Raw genomic sequence first — 20598 nt, 5'->3', positions numbered from 1 at the left:
CCCGGCCGCGGCGCCGCCCGCAACGGCCGCGGGGGAAAACGCTGGGGTCAACCGGTAACTTAATTCTCACTCTGGGCGGGGAAAGAAGACGACAGAACTGTAAGAGGGGAAGATTCTCAACATGGTTAAAGCTGCACTTAATCCTTATTATTATTATTTTTAAAAGGTTATTCAAATACTTTTCACATGGAAAAAACACAAGCAGCAGGTACTTCTTTATTCAATAAAGTTTATGCATGAACTTGTTTAAAAAATAAAATATTGAGCTATTCCYTTTGCAGGGACTTAAAACATACAAAGTGTTATAGCTGCATTAGTAGTTAAAAATGGAAAGTTTGCTTCAGTATTTTAAGGCAAAAGGTAGCATAGTGGATATTATTTTAGTTCCTTTCAAATTACATGGACTCAGTTTGATCAAAATCTGTTGCCAGTTTCACTAGCAAAATAAAAAAAAATCACAAAGGAAGAAGATGGTTTAAAAAAAAAAAAAAGAAGAAAAGTCAAGTCATGAAAGGAGGTTATGCTGCTGCTGCATTTCTTTAAGTAGAATATAGTTCAAATACCTATATAGAATGCATCTTCTTTCTGCTCTTACCTTTTGAGAGCTGTTGTACACTAAAATATAATAATGGATTTAATTATCCCAGACAGAACCTTCCCTCAAGCCACACACTGAAGTTGTTTGGCTAGTTTAATCTTTGTGTTGTCCTTACTAGTCATGTAAAATATAAGGGAATCTCTATGACATTTGCAAAATGGTTATTCATACACCAGAAGTCTCAGGGGATTCTGCTGTTTAGCCAGATMTCAGGCACAGATTTTCTTTTTGCTTTCCAGCTACATTTGATAATTGCCAAGATTCCCAAAGCTGATTTTTATGTTTTAGAAAAAGAAGTATTTTCTGCTCTTAACAGAAATGTTTTCATACTGTGAAAGTACTAGATGGGCAGCATAAAGCAGTAAGCGTGGCCCAAAGTACTGCAGGAAAACATTTCGAATCCACAGTAAGCGATGTCTACAGCAGTGCAATGGATCGTGAGACACTTCCTCTTCAGCTAGTTTATCGGAAAACAGCCACAGTTCTTTCCCCAGCCCCCAAGACGAGCTGGTACCATATAGAAATGTGTGTTCTTCTGGCATACAGAAGARGAGGGATATGCAATTTCTTGCTTCAACTTCTGCTCTTTTATGAACTCCTAAATTGACACTGCTTATGTTTGACTGCTTAAGTAAAATTAAAACTAAAGTGCACAGAAATGCCAAGCTGCTACTCAAATCTTATCGTCAGGAAGTGAAATACTTGAATTCCACCTTACCTTTTGGACAGGTTAGTATACCATCATTACCTGGACAGTCTAGGATAAAAGATTCTTAAGAAAACTTAGAGCCATAGAACTGACTTTAAAAGTAGGTAAGTTGTCTCCCACYGCTTTCTACTTTGTGTTTACATTATCCACATATTTCCTAAAATAATAAAGAAGAAAAACTGTAGAGTATGAAGTATTATGTCACTCCCCTTGTAATCTAGCTAGATTAAGATTGCTTTTAAAAAGCAGTGAACAAATACTTTTTACTCTTGCTTTATTATTTTTTACAAAACTGTACAGGAATCACTTAGAACATTGATACAACTCATTAAGATTTTAACAGCCACCACTTTGGTTCACTCTCATTGGATATTCTGGGCTACTGAAGAAGTAAGCTGTAAAGAAAACTATAATGCAGAAGCTTAAAATAATTTACTGTTGTTCATAAATTTTTTTTCATTCATTCTGAACATCTTTTAAGATATAAAGGATAAAAGATGAGAACAGAGGTACTAGAAAATGACCTCCCTTATTATTACAGAAGCATTCAGGTAATTTGTGTGCCACTGCATGGTCCATTCTATCTCACACTCAATTTGAGAAAGAACAGTCCAGTTGTAGTATAAAGACCATAAAGTACATGGTTAAGTATTTCCAATTAAAAACAAGAATAAAAAAATTAAAATAGTCTGTATGGACTGAAAATGTTAAGTTTTAAAAGTCTTTTCATAATCAGAAATATTCAGAATTGTATCAAAGTCTCACAAATTTATTATATAAAACAGATTCAAATCACAAATAGACTGACATCTCGTCAAATGCAAAATGCAATATAAAAATAGAATACAATATACAAGACTAGAAGTAATTAAATATTACTGAACCCAAAGYAACACTGGTAAAATTATTTACAAAATCTTGCCTAGTCTTTGAGTCCATCTTGAGCTAAAGTCATCATTTCCCTACTATTTTAACCAATTAACATGAAAGTCTGACAGCTGTAAATAATGAATGAAGTGAAACCACTGTATACAAATATATGTACATTGAGGCAAAGTACTTGGCAAAGACTTTGTTATCCAGTTGTTACTGTGATGGAAGAGTTGATTTTAGTAGTTTACATTTTAGAGGTGCACCTCTAAGCCCCTTATGAAGGTTATTTAGCACTTATCTGCAAATAAGTCTATTTTAGTAAAGTAGTCTACAGTAAAACTTATATTTCTGATGAGAAGTTGTGCCAGTTGCTCATCACACAAGCACTTCTTGCTATGTGATACACATTATGGAGAAAGGAAATATGAAGTAGTCTTGATTAGTTAGTGCATTTAGTATTCTAAATGCACTTACTGGACAAGCACCAAACAAACCCACATTTCAGTTGTGGAAAGCAGTATCATAACAGTAGGTATATACATTATTTTAAATACTTATAGAAATTTAATATACAAATGGCTCTGAATATACAATAAAATAAAATAATAATAAWAAAAAGCTATGGTGAGAGTACCACTATTAGGCCCATCCACATAAACTACTCCTGGTATTAGCAATTTTAAGGGAATTCAAAAGACAGGCTGTTTATCATTTGTCTGGATATTTCAAGATGAATTCCTTCAAGATAATGCAAGAACCTATAAAAAGAAAAGTCAGAGTGAATACAARGGGATAAGGTTATTTCCAATTGCTAGGCAATACTTTCAGTGCTAGAGAAGGCAAACATTCATCTTTTTTCTGGAATTATTTGACAAAGTATTTTACTATAATTCTTAACTACCCTGCACGTTGAAGCGTAACAAGATTTAGGAAAACCAAAACCTACCTTCTTTTAGTCTTCCCTTGCTCTTTAAGCTTCTCGGACCTACAAATATTGCGAAGAGTGGGGAGGTATTCAACTATGCTGGCTTGTTTATTACCCAGGTTTAAAGGTGTTCTGGAAAATACAGTTCTGATGACTGCCAGCCTCTTCTGTGCTTTTTTGTGAATGCTAAAAACGAAGAACAARTCTTTATTTTTTTTATTCAAGAATGTTTAGTGCCCATTTTATAACTTTAACRCCAAATCCACCTGTTTAAAACTGTTAAAAGATACAGATGTCCAAAAACGCTTTCCACTGGACTAGACACCTGAGACTTCTGATCATACGCTGCTTATACAGCATCACAAAAGCTGCAGTTAGGAGACAAAAATACTCAGGACAGTCATCTGTTCTGCTAATCCTCCAAACTTAACTACAGAGACTAATCTGGGGAGGTCTTCACAATCTAGTCCTTATGTATGTGAGCTTTAGTACACCTGTCAGACTAGGTATCTCAAAACATCTGCTGTCTGCAAAAAAATAGCATCATGTCGTGGGTACTTGATCTGATACTGATGTTCTGGAAATGCATTGTAATGTATGTAATCAGGTCGATGTTTTACTCATAATGTATTGGTTAAACTTGGTCATATGCTTAGATAGTTGCATCCATTTTGACATTGTTGCTCAATCAGGTACTGACTTACAGAGATGTAAATAGAACCTAATTTCCTATTCAGGCACCTGAATAGGTTTTCTTCATCTGTTATGCCAACTTCATGTACAATGACTAGTTTGCTTTTTTATTAAAGCCAATCTTTGATATCAATACTTGCTAACAGTAATGGACTTTTTGACCTTTTATAAATATATTCAAAATTACTCTTCTTCAGCAGAAGTTARTACTAAAAACACTGCAGTAACTTTGCTCTAAATTCTTTTAGGTCTTCATCAAGCAACACCTGTACCTTTAACCCAGACTCAATATGACCAGTTACTGAATAAAAAATTAATGTCTAGTATTTGTAGACATAATCACCTTAAAAAAAAAAAGTCCTTCCCTTAGTCTGTTTTGTCTTTTTGTAAATAAACTGACCAGACTAAGGCTACCATTCCTGAACAATATTTCAGTCAGTTTATTCAAACAAGAAAAGTCACCTTTTTGCAGCAATTGCCAAGTAGTTAGTTTAGCATCATCTAAAATAAGTGAACAATTTCTTCCAGTGTTCTGAGACATAACATTCACGTTGGTATGAATGTGCATGTATAGTACCTGAAGCTTGCTGTGAAATGCTTTCCTTCACAAGTAACTGCATTATATTCCAGGAAATATTAGCAAAGTCTTACCTTGAATCAGCTGACTGACTGAAGGATACATAATTTCTTGTATTTGAAATATGCAAAGTAAGTCCCTCAAGTTCATCACTTTCAGGTGTTTTACTGGTACCCGAAGAGGCCTCCAAGGTTTTGGAAATATTAACAGAACATTTGTGAAAACTGAGTGCTTCAACAGTTGCCTTGAGTTCACTACAGCTCTGKAAACTCCACCAATCAGTATTTTCTATACTGAATTCATCACAAAGACCATTTTTGATTTTGCCATTTGTCCAATTAAATCCTTCATCTTTAGAAAACTCCAGTGGTTCCTTGGTATTAGTGTTTATACAGCAATCTAAAAAAGACATGTTCTCCACAAATTCAGTCAGTGAATTTAGACACTGAAAAACAAGAGCAGATCTTTTCTCACTTGCTGGTTTTTTATTAATTTCCATTTTTTCTTCTTCTTTATCCATCATCAATTTTAATTCCTCTTTGTTTGCTTTAGCACATGATACAGGACTATCTGATGGCAAAGTTATAAATTCAGCTGAGTAGTTCAGTCCAGTATCAAATAAATCACTATCATCCAATATATCAAGATTTTTCTGGTTCTTTGTCTTTTTAGACTTTTTTCCAGGACTACTTTTCCCAGTGCAATAACTATTAATAGATCTGTTATTTGAAGAAACTACAGCAGTCCTTTCAAGCATGGAGTTAGAGGCTTCAGATTGGTTTGGAAGAACATGCACTGGTAAAGGAAGAATGAATTCAAGATTACTATATATAAAATCCACTTTCTTCATCTGGAATTCTGTGAGAAGCTGTATCAATTTATTCCATTCWTCCATGGTTGTGACTTTTTGCTGTAAAAATAGTAATTGTGAAAATAAAATGCACTGATACTTTAAAACAATTTTTTTTTTTTGAAAAGTAAGAATGTTATTACATGAAGTCCACTATTTTTAGCTTTATACTCATAAGTCAAGGGAGTGTTTGCTTTAAGGAGGCTACGCCAGTTTGGATTAATTGCTACAGGGTATCAATTTCTAAAACACCCCCTCTCAATCATTTTCTTCTAAGATGCTATTCATAGTAACAATTACATGCAATTATCAGAACATATGTATGGCAATTATTCAAACTATTAGCTARTCAACTACAAGAATACCTTAAGAAATGTAAACAAGTCTTCTGAAGGCAGCAAGATATTCCTAAGGCCAAGCAGTGTCTCTACACAGCCTGTGTCRCATTTTGGAAACTCCCAGAGATGTTTATCAGCTTGAGAAAGATCAGTCTTGGAATCAGTAGTCTTTTCAGAATTAATTATTTCACCTGCATTATTTGTCTCACCTCCTCCTGCACAAAAGATAGTATGTTTTACTCAAAAAGGAAAAGCTGCATCATAAAATAGCTGATTTTCCTCCTCCCCCCTTTTTGCCTCAATTCCTTTTTAAAAAGATACTATAAAAAGTCTTTAGGGAATTCTTCTCACTGCGGTTCTGAATGAAAATAGCTTTTTAAGGAAAGGAAATGGGAATGATTTAAGTCTTGTTGATTTGCCCACTCACCCCTCTCTGCAAATCAACCATTTGAAACAGGCTCTTTCTTTTATGTACCAATAGCTGCCCCCCCATCTGCTAAGGATCCTTTGGGATCAAGTTCTCCTTACCTTTTCTACCTGCTTGCTAGGTGAGTTTCCTAAAAGTCAATTAGATGACTAAGGAACAGCAAACTGAGCTGAAGTGAACTGCTACTGGCTCCCTACTCTGCCCGCTTTTGCATAAGAGGAACAAGAGAGAAGTTATCACCCATCATTACTGTACTTTAGAGGCACAAGTAAATCAAGTTCTAGACTCTTACATATATATAAGGTCTTGAACTAGGAAAGATACGCACACAAAACCCAAGAAACAACCCTAGATGTTTGGGCACCTTAAAGTTACCAACTATTCATACATGTCAACATTTAATCAAATTCACGTTAAGATGGAGAATCTATTTTTTTTTTTTTTTTAATTAGATCAACCTACCATGGAGTGCCAAACGTTTATCTTTCAAGCATCCACCTCCACTTCTAACCCAAAATTGTAAGAAGAGAACGCTTTGTCTGATATCACAGTTATTTGTGGTTAACAAAGCAGCTATGTCTTTCACATCAGTTCGTAAATTTTCAGCCAAACACAGCACTTGCAGATAGCTAGCAGCATTTATCTAAACAAAAAGTCACACAAACATAAGTCACATAGAAGCAAATTCTTCTGTATATGCTTGCAATAGATTTTTCCTCCTAACATAGTACAATTTGTTAAAGTAGATTATAGTTATATTAAAACTTGTATAACAAGTTATACAGTTGTATTAAAACACAAGAGCAGAATTCCATGCCAAATCTAGATAGTCCACATCACAGAATTAATCTCAATTTAACAATTCAACCATATGGACTTTGTTTCTTGTCAAAAAAGAGCAGGTTTTAGTAAACTATATTCAACTTAAAGGCTTTTTCTTTTAAGCCTGCTCTGTATCAGGTGTCCCAAAAGATTTAGTATGACATTCCCCACACTTTTTTCCAGAAGTTAGTTCCTACTGATTCTCATTTACTTAGGTTTCTATATAAGTATTTGTGATACAGAATATCATTAAATTAATATACTGTATTAAAGGTTTATGTTAAAAAAAAACATAATATTTTTACAATGGTTTCTTTACTTTTTAGTGAATGAACCGACACTGGCATAGTCAGTCTTTGAAACAAAATTATCATTAGACATTTTGTATGAAATAATTATTCCACATTGAAAACTGAATTGAGAGATGTATTTATTGTAATTCCTTCACAAATACTAAATAATTACGAAAATAAAGCCTCTGGGCTAACAATCAATAACTGCATGTAAGATAAGTACTTTCTATACATCCTTGCATCAAAAGAGAAAGAAAAAAAAGTTAAAAGTTTTCCAATGAAATAGATACCATAAGCTAGATATAAACCCACATCAACATTTAAGTCTCAAGCTTAAATTAACTGACAAATACTTGCTTGGGATGCACATGCATTTCCAAACAGACTTACCAAGGAAGGGGTTCTAAAGTTGATTTCTTCAAAATAGCCATCAAACATTAAACTAAATGTTGGATCTACATAAAGAGACACCAGTTAACTATCATGAAATTACATTCAAAACTAATTATTCTCTTTAGCCATTAAAGCTGTCAGCTGAAGCATCTTTACTTGAATACTAATCAATATATTTTAAGCTCTCCAGACTCATTAATTTGATGTTTGGGAGCTGCATTCGACCGTTACTATTTAAATCATACTATTCAAACAGGCTCTTCTGTCTGGAAAGCCTAATTACCAAAATAAACACTACTCACCGTTAGTAGTAAGAATTACAGGCCTCTTTGCAGTCGCCATGAATGTCTTTATTGCATTGAGAAACCCTGCATCTTCATCAAATATTATATCTACCTATAGAAAACACAAATGAAGTGGCAAGAATGCCAGTAGCTCCAACAACAAGTTGTGAATGCAGTCAATGTTAACCATAGAAAAAGGCTTTTAACATTAATATAGATTAAAAAAAAAAAAAAAAAAAGAGAGCCATGATAGTAAACATGCTTCAGGTAAGGTCCACTCATCATCACACAGCCCTTTGATTAATCTTCTGTTGTGCTCAAGCTCCCCTTCTCTCCCCCTTCCCCCCCCCAGTGATGTTCTGTAGGATTAACCAACAGTTGGCAACATTGCTATACATACTTAATCTAGTTAAAATTGCATTCTAGGCTGTAATTTGGCATTCCTAATTTAGGATCTAAGGTGGTTTTGAGGTAAGAGGACTTAAAGAAAAAGAGAAGAGAAATTTAATAGGGGCTTAGCTATTCTAACTCCTAGGATGGTTATAGTGACTGTTTTAAACTGTCTCAGTTTAGTCTAAAATTAGAAGTCGATACCTTTGACATAATCAAAGTGATTAAATTAGCAGAATCTTACAAACCGTTCCAACAGCAAGCAGCTGTGGATAGTCAAGCAATAGATAGTTTCTTCATCTTTAAAATATGTTAGCAAAATAATGATCAGGGATACATTTGTGCAATTCTGATTAAGAAAATAGGAGGATGAAGTAATTAAGCGCTGAATTCATTTTGAAAAAGCTGATAAGCCTTARACCTGTATCAAGTCTAGAAATCTCACAGAGGAAAAAGTTAATTTCATTACACATAACAAAAGCATGTATTGCTCACATCAATATTTCACCTGAGTTTTACCTCTTCAAAGAGGATGAGAGACGTTGCATTTTTTCTGTTGTGTTCACCTTCTTCGACTTCTTTATTTACTGACTTAAATTCAGCATTTTTCTTTTCTTCACATAAATCCCGATTATTTTCTGCAGATGGATGAAGAACTAACAATAAAGTACTGGAGGAGTGAAACCACTTAATATGCATTCTAAACGCTGGTTTCAAAAAACATCCAGTGTATAAACTACTTAAGAAAACCTACATTGATAGAAAATTTTAGATATCTGGCCTACATTCTTTTCTGATGTCTTGTTATAAGAAATTTGCTGAGAATTCACTAGTGCGTGGTGATGGGCTGACTCTTTGCAAAACTAAAGTGAGCTATGATGTACTGGGGTATGGCACCGATGCTCTCTGCTTGTCTTCAAGACAAAGTAATCCAATTGCCTGAAAATACAGGGACTGGACTTGATTGTCCCAATCCTGTTCATTGCTTTGCTCATTCGTTCCTTCCTACTGCTTATATACTGGCTGTCCAAATACAATATTGTCTTTCTAAAATACGCCTGTAAGAGTCCTGATCCCATGAAACATTTGGAAACATACTTTCCAATGTTTAGAGATTCGTGGACTTCAGTGAGCCTTTCTACATATTAAAATTCACATTCTATGATCGAACATTTTTTTGCTTTCAGAGCACCCCTTTATTCTGTGGCAGTAATTTTGCATGTACATACACCATCTAGCACAATAACCATTTCACTACAATCTGAAACAGACACCAAAGTAGTATGTGTGTTCACAACAGGCAGTCTTTTAAACTTAAATTTCTTGAGAAAACTCTGAAAAAGACAAAAGAAAGCAAGCCAACTTTACTTAAGAACACGTTAGATGGTCTGTACACTAGTTAGCCCTCCTGTACTGGAGCAAAATGTACTTTCCATATAGATAAGTGCAGAGATGTTAAGAAGCCCTTTCTGGCAGTGAAGGTGTACTAAATGTACTTATTTCATTTGTTTCTCCACCTATCTCCAGATACACAGTAACAGTATAGCTTTTCCATCTCCAAGGAAGAAAAGTAATCATTAAATAGTAATACCTACCTTTATTTTTTTCTTGCAGAGTTACTATTCCATCATTATTCTTCCGTTTGGAAGAAATTTTGAAATAGTTTGCTAGTGTTTTAGGGGGTAAGCTTCGTTTTGCTCCTCTTGGTGAAAGTGGAGGTTTTCTTGGTGAAATAATTTTCTTAGGAGAATATATTTTTTCTGCAAGAAATGTTTTTCATTAAAAACTTATGCTTGAAATATAATTTCAAACTGACATTTCTCAGGCAAATTTAGAGCAAATCCCTGTTCAGCTGTTTTGTATATAGCATCGCATAGTTTTACTGTGCATATTTCCACTTATGTTACTTTACTTCTGCTGTTAAAGGGAAGAGTTTCCATTCAACATTTAACTGCCATAGTATTAACTCTACCACTAGAGACATAACTGATGAAAACACAAAACAGTAATTCTAGGAAAGTCATTCAATAATTTGGTATGTAGCTGCATGAACCAACTGAGCATTTATTACTATTACAGTGGCCAGGTAAACTGAAATTTACCCTCTTTTCAAATTGATGCCAAAAATGTTTTGGGAAGTCAGTTTCAAAAAGGATAGCTATAGCTACAAAACTTACTTGGTGATTTGGCACTGCTACAGCTGTTGAAGAAGCAAGGTTTATGTGCATTTATGCCTTTTTTGTCCACTTGATGAGACTGAGTAGCTTCTTTTAGTTGAGACAGTATCTGTCTACCACTGCGCTGGCAAGAGGCATTGACTTCAAATATCTGCAATGATATTTAATTATAAAATAAATTTTAGACCTCTTGTATTACAATTAGTTTATATCACTAGCTATAATTAAGAAAAATGCCACTGAAAAGACTCCACAAACCTTAAAACCAAGCTCCTGAGCACAAGCATAGACTGCAGCAGTTTTTCCCACTCCTGGTGGGCCAGTTATCAGAACAGTATTGCAAAGGCTAGTCTCTTCCTCAAGATCAGATTTATCATCTTTAAAGTCAAGGCTGTCCAAAGAATCTGTAGAATTATTTAAGAGAAAAAAAAATGATTCTTTGGACCACTATCCTTTAACATCGTTTTATGCCTACATTAACAAGAAACAGCTATGTATACATTTTTTTTTATTTTTAATTCTATCAGCACCTTGATGTTCTTTGTCTTCCTTTACCCCTTTCTGATTTCTTTTTTCTTCCCAATCAGCTCTTTTTTTCCATTCTTTTAGCCAACTATAAGGGGAAAGAACAGAAAAATAAATTATTACTCAGAAAAGTGATTCAAATTCAGATGGAATGTAACAAAGTTAGGAGAGATCAGCCACCTTTTCCTCCTTCTCAAACTTAATTAAGTTCCTTCAGATTAAAAAAAGTTTTGTTTGGCGCTTATATATATATTTTTAAAGGATTCTTTCTTCATTCTCCATTCTATTAGTTGACTTGTATAAAAACAAGTCATATTACAAATTATGTAACAAACTAGACAATGCTTTGTCATTCAGGGTAAGCATTGTCTAGCTGATAGAACATTAAACTCTACATAGGAGTCAAAACAGTAATTTCAACCAACAAAGACTTTAACAGATAGTACAGTAGATTAGATGGACTTGAGTGCTAAGTTACCGTCAACAGGAGAGGCAGGGCATCAAGATCAGGCTCAGGCATGCTTGCAGGGAAGTACAGACAAGTACTGATAAGTTGCTATCTCTCATGTGGAATAAGCATAACATAACTTGACAAAAATCAGTCCTACTGAAATTGTAAGGACATTAAGTATTCCATTTTAACCCATGATCTAATGTAGCGTTTCAGGGATGCTTTTACTTGGTACCATACAAATTTCTATGGTATTAAATAAACTATGACCAACATGTCATTCCTACCAACTGAGAATTAGTTTCTGCAACTTTTTGGAAGAAAAGCAAAGCAAAGCCCCCAAAACACACACTCTGTAAGTCTTATTCAAGCACAGTGTCAAATTGTTAGCTTCACTTTAAGCATAATCAAGTAGTACAATGCTCTGAGTTATTTTAAGACAATGCATCCATGCTCGCATGTCTGACCTGTGCAGCTTTTCAATTTCTTTCTTGTTCCCTACAAGTTCACTGGAGTCTTGAGGTTGATACTTTTCTGTCCAGAGCACATCTTCCTTTTCAACACCTAAAGAAAAATTACCATTTTAAAGTATTTCTTCATCTGAAAGAGTTGAGCAAATCTGGCAGAATATTAAGACTGAATAGGATTGTTGAATTTAGATGATGAGATTAAGACAAGGAAAAACCCCTTTTAAGGAGAGAACATAAAAGCAGTTTCAGATCAGTATTTCAGAAAAAATTAGTTCTTACTCACAAGGATATGAAGTAGGCTGTATGGAGGAAGCTCTAAAAACTGAAGGAAAAGACAGCACTACATCCACTAGATGATACTTATAAATATGTTCCAGTACAAACTTACTATACAGCTTCTATGCATGAACTTACACAATTTAAGGCTGAAATGCACTGCTGTCTGGTTTATAAGAAAGACACAGAAGTAATAACGACAATAATGAATATCCTCTGAATCCTTTATATGGTCTACTTGTTCTCATGTTTGTTTCCTCTACACACTTGTTGGAGGCAATCTGGAACTGTCCTGCACCATTTCTTARTGGAAGAATGACTAAATGCACACACATTTTATCAGTGCAAGGAGAATTAAATTAGACATGAAATGTAGTTACCTGAAACTACATTTGGCTCTGATAAAACTTCAGCATCCTCTGTCATAATATCCAGTTTCTGGGTCCTGTTTTTTCCCAAATGTTTTGCTAGTTCTGTCTCTGCTTGTTTTTTCCCAGCTATGGGAGTGCTAAGGTTCCTGGAAACTCTGGATTTTATTTCAGACTCTGTATCTTCAATTCGTTTTCTTCTTTTTGATTTGTGGACTTCAGCTTCTTTCCTTTTCCTTTTAGTTTCTTTCCAATTGTCAGAATGATTCTGATTTACCTCAGACTTTGCAGTGCTATCTCCATTTCCTAAGAGAAAACATATTACATCTTTTTAAAATTTCAAGCTATGTCCATTTCAGTTGTGTATTTGTTGAGCCATATTTGAAAGAATTTGGTCAAAATGACCTGAAATATAAGGACCAGTTTATTTCTAACAACAATATTCCTTCATTGAATGATTTCTGGAAGTTTCAAGTTGTCTTCTTATGCCAATGTTTTTTTTTGAGAGAGGCAGGATTTGTATGTAAATTACTAACCTTTTATATTGTTCTCAAAAAGCAATTGTTCTGTTTGCTTTTTCAGAAGCTTGTAGAAGTATTTTCTAACAGGAAATTGGGAGTTGAAGAACATGATCTCATCTAGTAAGTCTTTTCTGACTATTTCAGGAAAAACTGTTCGCTGGCCAGAAAACTGTAATAYAGAATAATAATAAAAAAAAATCATTCAAAAATATTATACAGAACAGCAATGACAGTTTTTCATAATTTCAGATAACATCAGTAGGCATCTCCTTAAGCCCAGTGATTAAAAAAAGGGGTTATGATGCAGAAGGGGCAAATCACAACAAAATCCATGGCTGTCATTGTTATGGTAACCCAAAAAAAAACCCCAAAATAACCAACAAAAAACCAACCCTTCCCCACTTTTAAAGTACTAACCACAGGTGCAGAATGGTTTCCAGTTAGTTTTGAGTTCACAGTAGAAAATTCACCAAGTGAGATAGTGGTATTTGTGACATTAGTGACATCAGTATTCAGTTTCTTTAGCTTAGTTAATATAGGACATGACGGTGATTTCAATTTCCAAAATGAATAACCTACCAAAAAAAAAAAAAAGTTTAACAAAACAGATACAGACACTGATAAAATACTCCATGCTAAGTGGGAGTAAATACTCTTTCATTTACAGCTTGGTCACATCAAGCTTATTTAATTTACACTACACTTCACTAATTTGACCTCACACAAGCAAAACAAATTTGCACACACACACACACAYWWKMGCGCRCGCGCRTGTGTGTGTGTGTAAATTGCTGCTGGGCTGTGCTCACTCTAAATAATAACCTGTGGCCTCACCGGTTCTCTGTAGGAGAGCTGTTCTCCCAAGGATTGTTTGTTTGTTGGTTTGTAATTATAAACTCAGTTAAGTTCTACTCTACCTTCTGCCATGCCCTTTAGTGAAGGCACTGTAGCACACTCCCTCACTTAGTGGGGGCAGGGGAATACAAGCTGCTCTTTTGAGAAGCATTTTACCTTTGTGAAAAGGATTTGTTTCTATCCCAATCAGTTCATCATGACTTTTATTCTCCAAATTAGAACTTGAAAGACAATTTATTTGATTACACATTAAGAATATTGTATCTCTACCCATAAATGTGTATTACCCTAGCATCAATTTTACGTGAAAGTTATGTATACAAAAATCAGAAGCTTGTAAGTAGCTTCATTTCCTTCTGTGATACAAGAACAAATGAGCAGTTATTTCAGTCATAAGAAGTTCGGTTTTCCAACTTTTTTCTTTTCTGTACAGATCTCCTGAAGATTTACTTGAAATTATTATATAGATTTATCAATGAATGAACAAAAGCTTACACTCATCTTTCTGCTGTACATGGACAACTGTCTTAAAACAGGAACTTGAAATAGAGTATGCTTCCATTACTGCTGCCTTCTTTGCAATCTGTCTTTTCAGTGATTCTGGCAAACCACTCATCAAGAATTCACGTTTTGCTCTGAACTGATCACCATCTTGAGAGTTTTCAGATGCATCTTGGCTTTAATTGAAAACAGAAGTTTAAGGAAAAAGTAATTACAACTATCAGGTACATAAGGCTACAACAGAATTCAATAAGATTCACTTTATACATTAAATAAGAAATAGTCTAGGAGAGCTGTTAAAATTCAACTTTCAGGATTTTGTATTTCGTTTTAAAGGTTTGTGTTAGTAGTGATTTTAAAGAAATTAATCCTCTTGATTCCGTATTTCTATATGCAGCTCAGAATGTTTTATGCTAGTCATCAACTAAGTTTTGAAACATCTAAAATGGCTCAACAATAGTTACAGAAGGAATTCTCTCCAAAAAACCAAAAGCTTACAAGCTGCATATCTATCAGTATAAAATACAAACATTTACAATTTTAAATTCATTTATTAGAAGTGCATGTAAAATAAAAGAATATTAAAGTAACCTTGAAATATATTTTAATTCTTAAACAGCTCTAATTTTGACCACTGACCTGCTTTCATCAAAGATCACAATTGGTTCATCTGCAGACTTTTGAACATTTTTGCCCAGGAATGAAGGTGGACAGCCCAGTTTTCCTTTAAAAAGGGGAAAAGGAAGGAGAGGAGAGGATTATGATCGGATTAGCACTGATATACAGCTCAACTGTCTTCTTTCATCATGTCTAGATTTTAACTTTGCTTCCCCTCCTCACTATCTATACTTTCCATCTAGTAACATTCCTAACAGAGTCTCCTTTTCTCAAGGGAAAGCTGGGTATTTTAATCTCTGTAAAGGCACTGCATTGAGCAGACTTTCAAAATTAAAAAAAAGAAAAAATTTTCATGTAAAACCATACTATCTAGACTAATTAATATGGTTCTATTTCTAGTTATTTCATAACTATAGATGTTGTTTTACATAACATTAATAAATGCTTAAGTTAACATATCATGCTTTGTAGTCTTCCTACTATTGGCAGTTATATCTTACTAGATTTTCAAACAAACATAGTTTCTCCCCAKTTTAGGGGGCRGGGGGAGAGAGGGGGAAGAAAGGGGGCTCAATCAAAGAAACGTGTGAAAAAATACCCACACCCTCTAAACTATAATCTGTCATAAAAAGGAAGGCTATATATCTGAATATTACATTTATCAAAACAAAAGAGAAACGTACTATAAAGGTCATTTTATTATAAAATTAAAATACTTAATAACCATAATACAATTTAAAGATGTTTAGTAAAAACCCAATTACCATTTGAGTTCTTGGTAACCTTCACATTTCTAGACCTTTTCCCTAGAACATCATTGAGGCTCCGAAGAGTGGTTTGTTTTTGCTTCACATTATGTGTTGTAGCAGTGACATTACTCAGGCTTGAATCTAAAATTATTACAGATTCCTAGAGGGGAAGCAAACAAAATAAGAAAGGAAGTGCAATCTTTTCTCCTTTGTTAACAACATCAACTGGTGATAGGTACTTAGAAAACTGCAGACACTGCTGGAGAGCTTGGAAATTAGTGAACATAATTTGAAAGTTATAAAATACTTTCATTAGCATTGCCTACACAGAAATAGCAAGTAGAATTAATTTCTCCCAAGCCTAGTATCCTCTTCTAACTACTAGAGACAAAATATAAATGCAGGCCAAAATTACCAATCTAAATTTATATGTCTAAAACATACACATCTGAGACAGGAACCTTGTTCTAAAAGTGACTGTTTCTTTACCTTATGGAGAACATAACTACCTGGCGCATTTTATAGATCTGCATTAGGATGATCTTTCTAGTCCAAGTCTGGCAGTTTTGCATTACTATTTGATATTTAGCATACCACTTTATCACTATGTACCTTATTTGCTTCCTTAAGAAAATGTTTGCAGGATAAAACTTTTTTTCCCCACTTAAAATGAGTCACAGAACTTGGAAAAAAAAGATTTTTTCAAAGTATATAGGCTTACTTCATTTTCTTGCAATTTTTTCTTTTCAGCAAGAGCTTGCTGTCGAGATGAGCGCCTCACAGGAGTTGATAAGTCTTCATTAACCTTTGTTCTATTATGCTGTATAGCCTTTGCTTTTTCTACCAGTTGTTTCGCCTTGGATATATTTTTAGAAGTAGAGATCATCTATTAACAAAGTACAAAATAAYTAAAATATGTAGCAATTTATAGCCATATATCCTGTAAGTACTTCATATATTAATATCATCCTTCACACTCATAAAAGCATATGATTTGAAGTTTATATCAAAAAACAGGAAGTGAAAGACTAGAAAGAGTAAACTCTGACAAGTTAAACATCCAGTTACAAATACAATATTTTTCAAAAGGGATTAAGAGCCCTACAAGGGGATCCTCCAGTTAACTTTATCACACAATCATACAATACTGAATATTAACATAACTACGCACATAAATGACAGAATACTAGAGTGTTTAAAATGTTAAATAAATTACCTTTATATTTTTGGCAGAAAACTCTTCATTTTTCATTGTTTCAGCTTTATTTGATTTTTTAGTTGCACTGATCCGTGTAAACCTCATTCTAATTAAGAAAAAGTGTTATGAAGTTATTTTAATAAAARAAAATGTTACTCTAAGTTTCATATTCTAAAAGCCTTTAAAAATAAAACGCTGTAGAGAGAAACAACCCCCCTCGTAGGTGTACTGTTTTGTCTTTCAACATAAGCACAATTCTAGAGTCAGCTTTGGTTCCACTGTGTTATTATCCAACACGGTCAATACTCATGCAATATTAGTATGCATTATGATGAATTTAATACTATRTCTTATTCTTAAAATATTTGCAAGAAAACAGACTGCAAAAAGACTATATTCTAGAATATATTCTAAAATGTTCACCTTATTGGGCTGTTTGCCTCAAAGGGTATCGTAATCACCTCAGCCTTATATACATTACTTTTCTTCAAGGATTTCTTGCTTGCTTTTGGTGTGGAAGTCTGTAAAGGACTATCACTTAATCCATTTTCACAACAAGTATTTTTAATTCTGTTTTTCTTAGGTGTAACCTTTTTGGATGTTTCGATTTTTTTCTGTCTTAAACTCCTCCTTAATTTATTCACTTTTGGACTTGATGAAATTCTTACGTCCAAGGTTTTGTCCTTAGTATAAACATTAGCTCCTGAATATTCATCTTTGTTATAATCGCTACTATTTGAGACACTCATTTCCTTATTTTCCAAGGCCTTCTTTTTTCTGTTTCCATTTTTCTGAAACTTAAGTTTTTTGTTTTTAGTTCTACTGTCTTCAGGGTTATAGTGTGAATGTTTGTCCACATTATCTTCTGACATTTCACCTTCTAATCCCCTATTTGAAACACTRTCACCTCCTTCTGTTCCTCCCTTTTCTTTTGAAGACTTTGTAATGACTTGTTTTAGTTTTCCAGGTGTCTTTTTAACTCCACACTTTATTACCTCTGATGTTGGTTGTCTAAAGGCTTTCATAAACTGATGCCTTTCTTCTAGAGAACATTTTGACTTTAAAGATTCTGATCCTGCAGTCTCTAGTACAGCCAGCTCCAATTCCTCTTCCTCAATAACAACATTAGATTTTCTTTTCTGAGTAATTTGTTCAGTTTGTTCACTCTCCAAGAGGAGTGGACTACTTCCTTTTTCCCCTACACATCCTTTTTGCTTCAAAAAAATGGAAGCTAGTTTCCTGGAAGCCTTTTGCTCCTTACGTAGGGAAGGTGATTTGAGGGGAATGGAATGAATTTGTGCAAGGACAGTTACTGTTTTAAGTGGTAGCTGTTGAGTTTCTTCACACTTTTCGGGATCACTAATGATATCACTTTTGATAGTTTCATTTGCTGCATCAGAATTGTCTGGCGTTAACTTTGCACTGTCTTCAACATGATCTACATTCTCCTCTCCTTGACTTTTCAAGAAGTCCTCAAATGACACGGTTATTGTACTGTCATTTACCTGTGATGGCTCATCATTCACATGAACTTCAAAACTTGAATCACTCACAATAACCTCACACTCTATTTTAGGAGATACCATTTTTTTCTTATCTTCAGGTTCCTTTTGAGAATTTTCAGTCAGCTGGTTTTCAGATGAAAAACTTTCAGACAAGTCCATATTTATTTTGTGCTTTCTTTTCCTTGATTTTCTTATGCTATTCTTAGCATTTTTTCTGTAGATGACATTTTTTGAGACATTCTCACTTTGCAGATTATCTTTTGCTAATTCTTCTCCAAAGTTTTGGCTAACTAAAGGACAGGTAGGAGTAAAATCATCAGCATCTTGTTTTGGTCCTGTTGTTTCTCTGCTGCTGTCATCACTATTAGTTTCTATTACACATTCATTCTCAGATTCTTTCATCTCTCCTAGTTTATTATTTAGATCAACTCTCTTCCCTTTCCTCTTCAGCTTTGAAGGTGGTTTCAAAGCAGAGTTACAATCTTTGTCATCAGCATTCAACTGTATTTTATTTTCTCCAGCTATAACTGCTGATGTAGCTTTCTCAGTTATAGATGTCTTTTTAAAATAATCCAAGATATTGTTGGGTTTTGGTGGTGACAATACTTTATCCACTGGCTTTGCTAATGGTGAAAAGTATCTTGTGATTGTTTTTACAGACGCATCTTCCTCTCGTCTTTTCTTGCATGGCTAGGAAAGAATTCAGTGTTAATCTTATTTTTTAAAAAAAGTAAGATGACAAGTAGTATGGAAATATAAAGCAGCACAGCAGCATATATTAGTGACAGTAGTACTTTTCTAGAAGATAAAAATCTTGTGTCAAAGCACTAAGACTGTGTACATGTCAGTTTTGTCTCAGTTTTTTTCAGTAGGCACCTAAACTTGAAATACTTTGCCATAGGAAAAAAAATAACCCCCCCATTCTGAAACTTGCTCTACACTTTCAAGACCTCTGATACTGGAAGTGACCACAAGGTCTTCAGGACAACTCTACAAAGATCTGCTATTTCCTCACTACAGTYGGGAAAGCCTGCCTTCAAGCCGAATGTGGGACCTACTAATCACCTAGAGACACTGTCCAGAGTATATTTTGCAGAGCATTTAGCCAAAATTCACAAAAATGATGAAGGATGCTCGATTCTACCTGTCATGAAAGCATCTAAATATCTGAAGAAACCACACCTTTCAAAAGGTTTCAAGAAACTGAATACAGCCCATTACAGTTCATCATGTTTCTGAGGAAGAAGACTCACCAAGAATTTTGTAACATCTTTGCTTATTTTAACAAGATTTAAAAACCTGCTAAACTGCTCAGAAGTCACACCATCAGATCCTGGGGGGGGGGGGGAAGGCAAAGAGCGGTCCGCTTAACCCGGCATGTACGGTCGTTAGAAACGACCAAGTAAAGCTAAGTAACCGCAGCGCTCACAAGCCTCCGGCACGGCGGCGGCCGCAGCCCCACGCGCGGGAACGTCGCGCGAGGCGCCACATTTGCGCCCAACCTGGCGCAGCTCACTGGAGACCGCGCGAGTTTTCACCCTTCCTACAAAGCCCCTTCAAGCAGCTGGGGCCGCTCAGAGCCGGGAGGCCGCAGCGGGGCCGCCCGGGACCCGCCGCCGCCCCCCACCCGGCCCCCGCCCCGGCCCGCCGCCGCGTCCCCACCTGAGCGTCGCCGTCCTTCCCGGGCAGGGAGGCGGCCGCCGCGGCCTCGGCGACCCTGCCCACCATCCCCCCGGGCGCTGGCGGGGAGCGGAGCCCTCAGGCGCGGCGGGGGCCGGGCGCTAGCGCCATGGAGCGGCCCCGCCGCCGCCGCCCGATGGCCGCTGACAGGAGCGAGCGCGAGGCGCGCGGGCCGGCAGAAAAGCGCGCGCGGGGCGCGATTCGGAGCTCCGCGCGGAAGGGGGCGGTGCCGCCGCGCCCCACGTGACCAGCGCGCGGCTGCCAACGGCCGGCCGCGCTCCGCCCTCACGTGACCCGGCGCGCGGTGACTCCCCGCCCCCCCCTTTCACCGTGGGGCCGGTCACGTGGGGCGGGAGCCCCGCCCCTCTCCCCTTCCTCCCACCCAAGTCTGCCGCTGTCAGTTGGGTTTTCGCGCCGCTAAATGTGGAGAGGGGCAGGGCGCGTGACGTCACGGCGCAGAAAGATTTGGGGGGGGGCGGTGGCGGTACTGGCTCCGAGAGGGGCCAAACTTCCCGGCGGCGGCGGGTTTGGC

The 20598-nt window shown here is 36.0% G+C and overlaps 1 protein-coding gene across 2 annotated transcripts; it reads right to left on the bottom strand.

Moving 5' to 3' along the window:
- Positions 1-1564: 1564 nt before the first annotated feature.
- ATAD5 (ATPase family AAA domain containing 5) lies at positions 1565-20271 on the bottom strand. Of its 2 annotated transcripts, none has more exons than XM_085304650.1 (23): positions 20049-20271; positions 17305-19076; positions 16900-16987; positions 16405-16569; positions 15699-15843; positions 14956-15040; positions 14311-14492; positions 13378-13535; positions 12976-13129; positions 12452-12745; positions 11793-11889; positions 10880-10962; positions 10608-10753; positions 10350-10500; positions 9768-9932; positions 8692-8810; positions 7801-7894; positions 7496-7560; positions 6453-6633; positions 5591-5778; positions 4450-5285; positions 3127-3291; positions 1565-2938 (listed from the first exon to the last, which is right to left on the bottom strand). In XM_085304650.1, the coding sequence occupies exons 1-23, from the start codon at positions 20112-20114 to the stop codon at positions 2860-2862; spliced, it is 5478 nt and encodes a 1825-aa protein (XP_085160776.1). In that variant the 5' UTR covers positions 20115-20271; the 3' UTR covers positions 1565-2859. The 2 variants fall into 2 exon arrangements, with proteins under 2 accessions (XP_085160776.1, XP_085160777.1); XM_085304651.1 differs by having other exon boundaries at positions 16405-16539.
- Positions 20272-20598: the final 327 nt, after the last annotated feature.

This window comes from Rhea americana, unplaced genomic scaffold, assembly GCF_003343005.1.
Source record: "Rhea americana isolate MKP2758 unplaced genomic scaffold, rheAme1 scaffold_21, whole genome shotgun sequence".
NCBI lineage: Eukaryota > Metazoa > Chordata > Aves > Rheiformes > Rheidae > Rhea > Rhea americana.
This window is presented reverse-complemented; position numbering and strand designations above follow the sequence as displayed.